Source organism: Cydia pomonella, chromosome 5 (genome assembly GCF_033807575.1).
Source record: "Cydia pomonella isolate Wapato2018A chromosome 5, ilCydPomo1, whole genome shotgun sequence".
Lineage (NCBI taxonomy): Eukaryota > Metazoa > Arthropoda > Insecta > Lepidoptera > Tortricidae > Cydia > Cydia pomonella.
In genome coordinates, this window is record NC_084707.1 from 21,032,598 (window position 1) to 21,045,064 (window position 12,467).

General features: G+C 36.2%; 1 protein-coding gene across 3 annotated transcripts in view; it reads right to left on the reverse strand.

Moving 5' to 3' along the window:
- LOC133518075 (dual specificity calcium/calmodulin-dependent 3',5'-cyclic nucleotide phosphodiesterase 1) overlaps positions 1–12,467 on the reverse strand; it is a 298,642-nt gene that overhangs the window by 31,368 nt on the left and 254,807 nt on the right. For 2 of the 3 annotated variants that reach the window (XM_061851645.1, XM_061851648.1), the window contains 2 exons: positions 6,756–6,800; positions 4,499–4,748 (listed from right to left, as the gene is read on the reverse strand). In XM_061851645.1, coding sequence (XP_061707629.1) covers positions 4,499–4,748; positions 6,756–6,800 — 295 coding nt within the window. The remainder of the gene's footprint in view (positions 1–4,498; positions 4,749–6,755; positions 6,801–12,467) is intronic. The other variant, XM_061851647.1, reaches the window with a different exon arrangement.

A 12,467-nucleotide genomic window follows, 5' to 3' on the forward strand; every position in this document is an offset into this window, starting at 1 on the left:
TTTTGTGACGTTTATATGAAACCTGGATGACCTATATGTAAAATGTAAATAGTTATAAATTTATCCATAATGTTGATTATTATATCGTATAAATAAAGAAAAATTAAATGAAGACATTAACAACGAAACATTTTTAATCTAACAATTGAGACTAAACTAAAACTAGAAATTGAACTACTAAAGAGTTCATGACATTAGGTACTTACTACTAACCTAACCTAAATAACGCCCTACACTACAAATTCACCCCCCCCCGACGCAAAAGTACCCATAACACTCGCCGCGTTGCCACGTTGAACGGCTATGGATATGACATGGCATGACGACCAGTTTGGCCTAGTGGGTAGTGACCCTGCCTACGAAGCCGATGGTCCCGGGTTCAAATCCTGGTAAGGGCATTTATTCGTGTGATGAGCATGGATATTTGTTCCTGAGTCATGGGTGTTTTCTATGTATTTAAGTATTTATAAATATTTATATATTATATATATCGTTATCTAAGTACCCTCAACACAAGCCTTATTGAGCTTACTGTGGGATTTAGTCAATTTGTGTAATAATGTCCTATAATAATATATTTACATACAGCATGCGTCTCCCCACTTCCTCGAAAAAGGCCTTGGCCTCGGCACACCAGCACACGGCGGTTTCTACAGCAAGCGGGACAAATAAATAGTTCGCAAGGACCTCATATTTCTCCCGCTTCCGTACTTACCCATAGCCCGCTTACGCGCTTTCGTATAAATTGGTATTACAAATAAAAATGATTATGATTCTACGCATCTTTTGGCCTAACTGGATCACAAACGCTCACTTATGGAGAATTACCGGGCAAGCACCCTTACACAAGAAGATCCAGACGCGCTAATGGCATTGGATTGGGCATATCCTCAGGAAGCCTGACACCCACCTATCCAAAGTGGCCCTGATCTGGAAGATGCCCGGAAAACGGAAACATGGTCGCCCTAAATTTGCTTTACGCCGTTCCGTGGAGCAAGAGTTGGGTGTATTGGGGATGGGGCGGGAGGAGGTTACCCAAGCTGCCCAGGACTGGAGTCAGTGGAAGAAACTGCTTCGAGCCCTACACCCCAGGATGGAAAGAAGATGATTATGATTAAGATTATTATCATTATCAGAAGTGGTAGGTGGCGGCTAGCATATTCATGTAAAAATATTACTCGCCGATAGAAAACTACGAACTTAAACAAACAATTGCCAATTTTATTCATAATAATATAATATCATGAATAAGCATAATACACATAGGTATTTAAATACGTACACAATATTAACAAAGTTCTGTATTTAGGACCATTCGAGCTCTAAATGCCGCTTTTAGTAACATGTCTAGAAAATAGTAAACATCCCCAAGGCTTAGTAATGTTTAGGTTTGAAACAATACCCCGAGGGACCCTTGAACAAGTTGGACAAAAAGGTTTTCAAATATAACGATGTTTGTACTTGCTTTGAGCCGGTTTTAGGTTGAAATGTGGAAATATAAGTACTATTTTCCACTTTTGTGCCAGTGATACAATAGTTATTTGTTCAAGGGGGAAAAGTTGTTGTTTAATGCTCGTGCTAATATTGATACCCGAGTAAGCGAAAGATTCCAAAATTAAGCCACGAGCGTAGCGAGTGGTTTGAAATGTGGAATCTTGAGTGTTGCGAGGGTTTCAAAGAACGAAGGTTAACCAAGTTTTGCCACCGAGTGAAACAAAAATGTCTAAAGTAATTTAAATATTCTTCAACAGAGTAAAAACATTCTTGATAGTATTATAGTTAAATATTTTAACAGGTTTTAATAGCTCTTAAGTAAAGTTTCTATTTGGTTGTACGTAATATAACACTTTCCCTACAAAATCTTTTCGACATCAAAAACCTTTGGCCTGTTTATGCTTTCATCTTAATTTGCAAAAGGGTATTAATGTATACAGGCTAAATATGAATGATTTGCTGTAATTAAACCCAAGTCTGGCTCCTAATTGAATATTCTACAGGCGCCGGATTCGGCGCACGTCTCTAATCGCGATGCGTTTTGGGAATGCTAAGGGACATTGGAAACGTGCGTTTTAGGGGACGATTATGAAAATTCTACTTTTAAGGGCACGATGTGCTCAATATATTCGACCTGATTCGAACTTTGAGATACGTTAAAAATTTGCTAAAGATACGATATGAATCGGATCTGTCAGAGTCAAAAGTGACCCTTTTGTTTGAAGAATTTTTGACACTGACCTATACAATTCATATACAACCTGAATCTGAATAATAAATAAGCAAATTCCCTATATGCAATATTCGGTCCCTTCTCTGGTACTTAATAAACATTTTTCTTCAGCGAAAAAAAAACACTCAAGTATGCAATAAAGACGGCGAGGCCCGATTCAACATGAAATAATATAATCGCAATGTTATGTCATTATGAACTTCACATATTTCTTTGCATCATTACAAAAAAAAAAACATTTATTTCAAGCTACAAGGCTCATAATCAATTTTAACATGTCTTAATTCTAAATCGTATAAATATATATAAATATATATGGTCGGTCTGTTTTGGCGCCTATTTCACCAACATGACAATTGACACCTGGCACTGTCAAACTCTTCTACAGCCAAGTGTCTGTTATATGCGCTCATATTTGTACACTTGACTGAACCCATGTACATTTTTTGGTTGGTAAGGTAATATTTACTTGTAGGTACACCGATGTACGGTGAATTGTCAATGTCAGTTGACAATTGTCAGCGTAGTGAAACAGGGGCCTGGTGGTGTGATCTGTAAAGTGTGTGACTATCAAAACAGTGATGGTATTGTCGGTAATATCATATGAATATCAAATTAATAGCACATTTTGAAAATGTATGTGCCCTTGGTAAAGCATAAAATAACACATTTCGATTACAATCTAATTTCAATATGTCATTTAGCGTGTTTGCGAATAAAGTTAATGTAATTCGTTTGGCAAAGTAAAATTTTCGGTCTTAGCTTTACCGATAATCGCATCTGTGCCACTTTGTGACATAAAGTAGGGCTGTTTACATTTTATTACATCGTCTCTGAAATGAGATTTGAAATTAGAATTTGTTGTGCGAAGGAGGTTAATACGTGTAGCCTCATGCTAATATTTTAATGGTAAGCAGACTTGTTAGCATGATTTGAGGACTTAAGATTGTCCAGAAGTAAACAAGGGGTTTTTGATCCAAGGCGTCATATCATAATTATACCGTAGGGATACTATTCTGTGGGAAGTACTGTCATTTGGCGGCGCACGGTAATTTCAAATCTAATTATTTGATTTGATTGACGTATAGGTTGACGACCAGTCTGGCCTAGTGGGTAGTGAGGCTATTTATTTGTGTGATGAGCACGGATATTTGTTCCTGAGTAATGGGTGTTTTCCATGTACATATTTAAGTATTTATAAATGTACCCACAACACAAGCCTTATTGAGCTTACTGTGGGACTTAGTCAATTTGTGTAATAATGTCCTATAATATATTTTTTTATTTTATTATTATTATTTATTATTTTTGTATCTCCTTGGATTTCACGGGCCTATAAATCCCGGTATTTAGATAGGCTTGCATGGGGATAGCGATCCAACACGTAGAGGTACCTTGGAGAGCTTTAATGTCATTTAGAACGTCTGCTTGAACCCGTTCATAGGCCCAAAAATAGACACCCATGAACCGGTCGCAGCAGGCATTGGGACTACGAGTATTGTAGTAAAAGTGAACAGTATAACGGTCTATGGATTGAAGTTTGGGAGGACAATGAGACTGGGTTATTACAAAGACGTCCGGACACCTGCCATAACAATGTTTTCACTAGTAAATTAATAATTTATTATTATTATTATAGGTCAGGATTATCATCCTTTGCTCTTCTTAAATCTCAGTCAGAATTATGGTCAAGTTTACTGAACTGAGTAACTATAGGTAAAATCCCGAACATAGTATCCTAGCCATATAACCCGAGGGATACATTCATCTTAATCGCGGTTACTTGGTTAGGATGCTAAATTATGCACAGCTCTAAGATATACAGTTGAACACGCAGCGTATCTATTACGAGGAAAGTGGACGCTTGCCGTCGTTAGGAGCATCCAAAAAATGGATGTATTTGTTTTCGCTTTTAACTCGGACACTAATTAAAATAAAAACGAAGAAAGATAAGCAAATGGGCGTAACTTTGGTTAATTAACATCAAATTGTGTAAAAATATTTTCCATAATGTAAAAATATTTTCCATAGTGTTACTTTCCTCGTAACACGTTGAAACATTGTGCAAGAGCTTGTACTCAACTACTCGATAGTGTACATAAATGCCAATATTCAGAAAAAAAAATGCCGACCTAATCAAAATAAGGTGACTGGAAAATATTCTGTAAGATAAAAATTTTAGACAAAACTTTAAATACGCGAATGACCGGTTTTAATAAAATGTCTGTATCTCACAGAAATTTTGTTTTAAAAATAACACATAAAACTTACCTTCAGCACTCTTACGACGTCTTGTGGGAACTGCATAAGCGCTGTGCTCGTCACCCGCCTGTATATCCTGTCCACGAATATCCCGGCGCGAATCGCGTGCGCCACCGACCGAAACTTGGGCTTCTCATCAGACTTCCGTTTGGCCGTCGCCAGCTGCCGCGTGAACGTCGACGCCAGCCACTCCCGCACCTCCGGCGGCACGGCGTCCGGCTGCACCTCCGACAGCTCATCATCTTCGTCCGCCAATCTCCTGCGCACAGAATTCGTGATCAGCACTAGTAAGTAAAACTGATTTGATTACATTAGATTCTGCCAAAACAGAACCGAGCGTCATAAATCAACTTTAGCCATTATTGGATCCCAGTAATCCATTAAAACCGGGATTTGCAGGCGATACATGGCTAGGTATTAACGCCGCTTTCAACTACATCATTGATATTGGAAAATGACTGGCCTTTGCCAGTCGCGTTGCTTCAATGTTTGGTTAATTTACAAAGAGCTGTAAGCTTTAAGTTGCAAACGGCATTGGAATACAACATATTTAGCAGATGAGACTGGTTATAGTCTTGTACTTACGTTTTTAAGTGTTTATACAAAACAGTTTTTATTGCAATAAGTATAAATTACCAGTGCATTATATACTTCAAATCCTACACTAATTTTATTGATCACTAGTTTTTTTAATAAATAAAATTGGCTACCTCTATTATTAATCTCCACTAATTTATTATTCGTAAAAATTATAATGCTGATAAAATTGTTTGTAAGCGACTAATAGGATATAAGTATATTAAATATAAAGGAAGATAAAACCTGTTAAAAATAAGTGATTATCAATCTATTTATGTGTCAATTTCACTCCATTTTAACAAAGCAATTTGTTAACTAGGCTGTTGGAAATCTTCGTAGATAAAAATCCACAATAGGCTGCTTCCTTCCATTGAAAAAACAACTTTTTCACAATTTTTCTGGACTTATAACGTCCTAAGTTCCATTTATACCAGAGTATAAACCTGTAAGATCAACAGGGAGCTCTTAGGAACTCAAATCTTCTGCTGAAGTATGTAAAGTTTCAGTAAAAGTGAGAGACGAGTCAAGTTCAGAGTAAATATAAGGACATGCGAGTTTCAGACTTGCTTTGCTAGGGGGCATGCAGCGTGCTCAAGAATATCGCATTGTTACATTGCTTTCCATTGTAAAACCTAACATATCTGTATGAATTCCTAAAAAATAAAAAAAATACTTGTAAGTGTGTTCAGTTATTATATTATGATATAAATCTGATTAGTCTTGAAATGACATTGACTTTGAAATACAATTGCTTATTTACATTTAGAATTGCAGATTAGAATATAATCATACATTTTACTGTATAAAAATTGAAGGTAAAATAACTTTTTTATCAAATTACTCTTTTCCATTTGAGAAATATTATTTATTTACGTATATTTTCCAAAGGCAGTCAAAATCCATTTTACCGTTAAGAAGCTATGATTTATTTTTGCTCGATTTTTTTTTCGCTCTGGCGCAATGGCGCAAAGTTTTGATATTGGGGATACAGCATTATTAATTTTTTGCGACGATTTGTTTTACATACTTATAGGTATCAATAAGATATTATTAATTTTATTTAGTTTAAATATCTGTTCATGAACTTTCATTGTTGGGATTAAATTCACAAAATCCAATCAGTATAGCATTCACAAAGGAGTCAGCGAATAAAGCAGGCACTATTGAAATGGAAAGAGGCTAGCACGGTTTTATTTGGTAAAAGGAAAAACCGACTGGCGAACCGACTCGATTTTATCAGATTTCCAGTATTTTTCTCTGCACTAAAACATTTTTGAATTAATGACTCACGCTAGAACGGTCCGAGTCCGGGCCGAGGCGTCCGACATTTAGTTTTCTATGATGGGAGATCGGTGGTCACGTGATGTTCTGTATAGAAAAGTAAGTGTCGGACGCCTTGGCCCGGACCTGGGCCGGTCTATAGCGTGAGTAATTCTTTAATGTTCTATTTAACTTATAAATCTGTCATTATTTATGTTGGTATGCTAATTAAGCTTACAATATTAATAAAGGAAAGCAACGTCTCACACGAACGAAACAACAAACCAAGCAGTTTTTCAAGGATGCTCAAGGATTATTTACAGGGTTATTCCCACCGCGTCTTAAATTTTAAGTATTGAATATCTAATAAAAAGTGTAATTTTTTAAGAAGCGGTGGGAGCATTAGTATGAGGAAACATCGACACACCTAAACACCAGGGTTGGGGCCGACTGCTGCCGCGCCACGGCCGGTCTAAAATAAAACATGGCGTCAATGGGACAGTCGGGAGCACACCGGGATGGGACAGTGACGAGTATCGTTCATCAACCACTTGCCTATCACCTAGTTCCACGCTAAGCGAAACCTGTAATTGGCTTCTCTGATACATATTTATGTTCACCTAGTTTTAGTTTACTTAAGCTGTTGGTTTTCCGAATAAAATAATAAAAATAAGTCGTCTGCCAATTTTTTGAAATACGACGCGGTCTTACCTTGCAATTGAAAAAAGTTTTAAGTTTGTACAAACTTGCGTAGTAGGATTCTATATCACTAATTAAAAAAAAAAAAAATTGATGCGAAAGGCAAAAACAAAGCGTGGAAGTTTATGGGCAAGGCAAATGGCATCATGAACTATATAACACAAAAATGCGTCTCTTTTAAAACATATTCACAAAACAAAAAATTGTATCCAATTTCAAATTAAAATTGATAGTCACTAAAATGTTATTTTCCGTAGTATTTAATTATTAAAATGGAGATATTTGGAATCAGTATTGGAAAAAAAAATCATTTCCATTTTTTACTTGTAAATTACTTGAAATAAATAAATAGATTATATTATATTAGTTAGATTAATAATAATATGTTACTAAGTACTTATGACTGATTACATAAGTGATGAAATAAATGAAAGCAAGGATGCGTCTACAAAAAAAAATAGAAGCTGAGAACCAGGTGAAGTATTTATGTAGGAATGCATAAGTATGTAAGGATTTCCTTTGAACACAACGATTAAAAGCTACAGTTCTAGGATGCGTCATTGATCACCTAGACTGTTAAGGAGGAGACATGCTGGAGGAGGATCAGTCTCAAGAAGTAGACGGAGTCAGACAAGTCAAGTAAGTTCCAAGACGACACACGAAGGTTCTTAATCTAATCTAACAGAAACAAGTTTCTATATCTACTTGAGAAAGAGCAAAAACCAGAGATACAAATAAAGTTAGTTGATAAATTCTCTTGGTTTAACCCATCCTCAAATTCCATGACAATGAAGTAAAAATTAACCTATGAATAAAACGCAACAGAACCACCACCAACTTGGAACAACTCCAAATTGGCTTGAAAAATTGGGAAGACAGTCTAAACTAACAGGTCAGGAGGCTGAGACAATTCGAAAATACTGAAGCTTGAACATAACAGAAAGACCTAATCGCACAGAGTGGACAGAAGGGAGGCGCGACTACTTGGCCGTTGTAGGCGCTGTGTCAGTATTAACTTTGCTTCGTTCGGTTTCTCTACTGAGCATCTGGCCCAGCAGGGGGTCCTCAGGCGGCGCGTGTGGAGGGGGGCGGGCTGCACGCGCGGCTGCTCCTCTCCTCTCCTATCCCTGCGTTACACATCATCACTAGCGACGCGCGCGTGCGCCGTGCAAACTATTATTACACCCTATGCGTGAACGCGTGAACTGTCGGCCATATTTACAAAGAAAGAAATGATACGATTGGATGAAGCGATGAAACGTATTGAATGTCCAAGCATAGTGCGACTGTTTTGGTTAATAGTCTTAAACATCTGCTTGATTAGAGTCGAGCCTATTTTGTACCAGGTCTGTAGTTTGAACAAAATGACAAAGGACGTGGTACAAAGGGTGAAACGTAAATGTTAGCTGCCTGGTGACTTTGCTAAATAACAAGGTAATGAAGGCTCCCTTTGTCAATGGAAGCCTTGTTAACGTAGCGCGCGAAAATGTCCATATATAAATCTTACATAGGTACCGCGCTTGGACTAATGACTGAGAAAAATCATTTGTCGTGCTGAATAATAACGTTACCGCTCAATAAGAGTTAATTGTACATAAGTTATTCTTATTTTTTTCGGTATTCTCAGCAATATTATCTTATAGCCATGTTTTAAATAATAATTAAGACAAACATTTTTGTAAACTATACTAACATATACAGGAGGATCACTAATAATACTATTCGCAAGTTGCTTTAAAACTTGAATATGTGTTTTCTAGCTTCATATTCATAGTTTCTGTGAAACGAATGATACCTGTATAGGAACTAGGTCAGCAAATGCTTCTCTATGTGCACAAAATTAAACGAGAATTTCAGGATTCTCTGGCATTTTAACGCAGTTGGATCTATGGTCGTATCGTAGTCAATAGAAATGCAGAACAGGAATACCTGCGTGATACGGCATTGGAATGTTAAAAAAGACGTCATATATAATAAAATAAATATGTTTTAAAAACCTTGACATTTACAAAGATTAAAAATAAACGTGATATCTGTACATACATGTCGGCGGCCGATCGTCAAATAGGTCAGATCAGGTTATGTCTAAGATTTGTCCAGTTATACCTATCACAATATCACGTAGTAGTCGGTACAGTTCTTTCGGGTAACATGTCGCAACTGCGAAATATGTTTGCCCGATGTTTCATTTGCCAAATTTTCATTGACCGAACGCGTTTTTTTTTCGAATCCGTTATATTTATCAAACTTTTGAAAAAGGCATCCTGTAGAAGCCATTGGGTTAGGTTAGGTTAGATTAGTGGCCCTATAAAAATTCAACGGTTTTAGAAAAAAGCGTTCGGTCAAATTTAAATTTCGTGGTTCTAATAATCGGTTTTAAAGTTTTCGGAGATGAGATAGGTAACCCTGTGCGGTACCCTGATAAGGTGCTAGAAATGTCTAGCACGCCCTGTCGTAGTTTTAAATCAGGCCACTATTGAGTTCTCGCTCAGGAGCATTCATATGCTAATATGGGCACCGCACTCCGTTCTATGCATGAAATTGTAGGACCATAAATTCATGGAGTGGACATTCCATTGCCGATTCGTTTACATAAAAGAAAATAATACTGCAGTAACTGTATTGAATAACTGAAATCTGGGATAAGAAAATTCAGCTTATCAAAATGGGAAAACGGAATAACTTTTTTGTGTTGGATTACTTTACTATGACCAGGATGTTATTTAACGTTTTATCTAAGTATACTCATAACAATAATCCTCTGTAAATCTATGAATAGAAATCTATGATGGGCTTAAAAACCGAAAATTATGGCCAGCTTAAAGATAAACTGTTTTATTACTACAAATTTATTATCTGTGGTAATGTTATTGCTGCGTAATACTAACATTGATATTGATTTTGAATTTCTCTGGAAAACAAAGGAATTTGATTTGGCTTCATTTCTAGTATCAGTTAAGATGACTCAATAAAAAATGAGCGTGTAATCAAATCCTGAGTTCCTGAATATAACAGGTATTATTAATTATCAGCTACGTACGCCTCGCCTAGTTTGCTCTCTAGCTGCCATTGCCAGAATGCCCGACCATCTTATGGAAGGTCATAAAAAAACCTTAAATAGGTGGCGCTACAATACCTAGAATACTAGAAATAAATAAAAAAACATATCATAGACAGCGCACTTCACTCCGTCAATAACGCCTAGGTTCTTAGCTAGTCTATTAGCGCTACTCTGGAGAGATTTGGCACTATTATTTATAGCTGACAGCTGGACACTTTTGCAACAGTTCTACCATAAGAGATTCACTCCTTTTAATTCCACACTCCATAGCTCATCCTTTCCATCTGACAGCCAGTTCTATATTCGAATAAACAAACTACCAGTCACCGTTTGTTGACTAAAAAGGCTGTAAAGGTGGCAAACCTTTACAGTAGTCTAAAATAAGATATTATGATAAAGCCCGACCAGAACTATATGATCAATGTCATTTAGTATGAAAAATTTAGTTCCAATGAAATTCCGCAATATGGCGCGTGATCATATATTACTGGTCAGGCTTTACATTGATTGTCGTTTTGACATTTTCCAAAAATACTTATTTAATCTATTAGTGCTGCGGAAACTGAACAATTTCAACTGTAGAATGTCAGTGGCTTAAACTTTTTATAAAAACTTCAGTCAATAAAATGCTCATTAAGGCTAATTGACCTTTGTTTGATCTGTTCTAAACAACCTGTAAGTATTTTTGGAGTTTATATTTTTAAATATTATCTGACGAAATTTTATAGAAACATTCGTCAGTCCAGTACCCCTAGTGTAAATAAATTCGATTTCGAAACGTGACGTACGCGTTTGCGTTTAGTCTCATTTTGTATTGGATTTAGAAAGAGCGCGCCAAGCGGGACGTTTTGTAAACTCAAAATCCTATACAAAATGAGACTTAACGCAAACGCGTTCGTCACGTTATGATGTCGATCAAAGTTACACTAGGGGTACAGTACCTTTTAACAAATGACTAAATTTCTGTCAAAATGATTTAGAGCAAGCATTTCCATTATTCACATACATTTTATACAACATGGTTTTAATTCTATCATAATTAGAATACCCAAATAATTTAGAATTCTTCAGCTGTTGTATTTAGAGATTCCTGAGAGCACTACCATGGATGCCTTTCAATAGATACCTATTGTGATAAAATTCAGTTCAGATATCCCTTTTTTGTTTTTTCCCTACTTTACTGTTAATGCCACGATCCGCATATTCTCGTTTTTATTAGGGTTCCGTAGTCAACCTTTATACTCGTAGTTTCGCAATTTCCGTCTGTCTGTCCATCCGCGGCTTTGCTCGGTGATCGTTAGTGTTAGAAACCTGCAATTTGGTATAGATACATGGTGACAGAACGGTAAAATAAAAACAATAAAAAAAATTAGGGTACCTCCCATTTAAAATCTTTTTTTTGAAAACAAAAAAATCATTCTAACCCAATGGCGTGGGGTATGGTTGGATAGGTCTTTCAAAAGGAATATGGGTCTCTAACAACCCTTATTTGATCCAGTGAATATTTTCGGAAATAATAGCTCGGAAACAAAAAAAATGTGTCCCCTCTAAATTTTGAACCATGGGTACAAAAATATGAAAAAATAAATCAATATAAATTATAGCGAACATGATCGGTCTTGCCGTTTTTGAATTATTGCAAAAAGTCTTCTATTCTTAGTAAAAAGACGTACAAAGTGCTGCGAAGGTACTCCCTTATGCTTGTACCTAATGTACAAGATACTTACAAACAGCGCCCGTTTAGCCTATTCTGATAGAATGGCAATTACGGAACCCTACACTAAGCATGGCCCAACATGCTCTTGACCGATTTTTAGGGTTGTAGTAGCCAAATGGCAAAAAACGGAACCCTTATAGATTCGTCATGTCCGTCTGACTGTCCGTTTATGTCACAGCCACTTTTTGAAAGGTTGTTTTTGCATTATGAGACACTTAACATACTTTAAGCGGATGATTTTCATATATTAAGTTGCTACCATTACGTTTGAAATTTAAACTTCAGTCTTAATTTAACAACGTATTTGCATTCATTCGCCGCAATATATGACCGAATGAATGTTTAACCGAATAAGGAACGAATAATTCATATTTCGCATGAAACATTTCGTTTATACCAATGGTACATTTACATACCAATGGTACATTTACATTATTTTCTGTATATCTGTTAATAAGCAGTTTTGATTTTTTATATTTTTAATGATCTCAATTTTAAATAATTATAGAATCAGACGTTACTTTGCGGAAAACCAATTTTAATTGAATGAAAAATATTACTTTGCTTATCCGAGAAATAATAACGTGCTAGTCAATCAGTGCTAACCCGTTATACTTACTTGCGTATTTTTACACATACCGTCCGGACGCCAGACTGTCAAC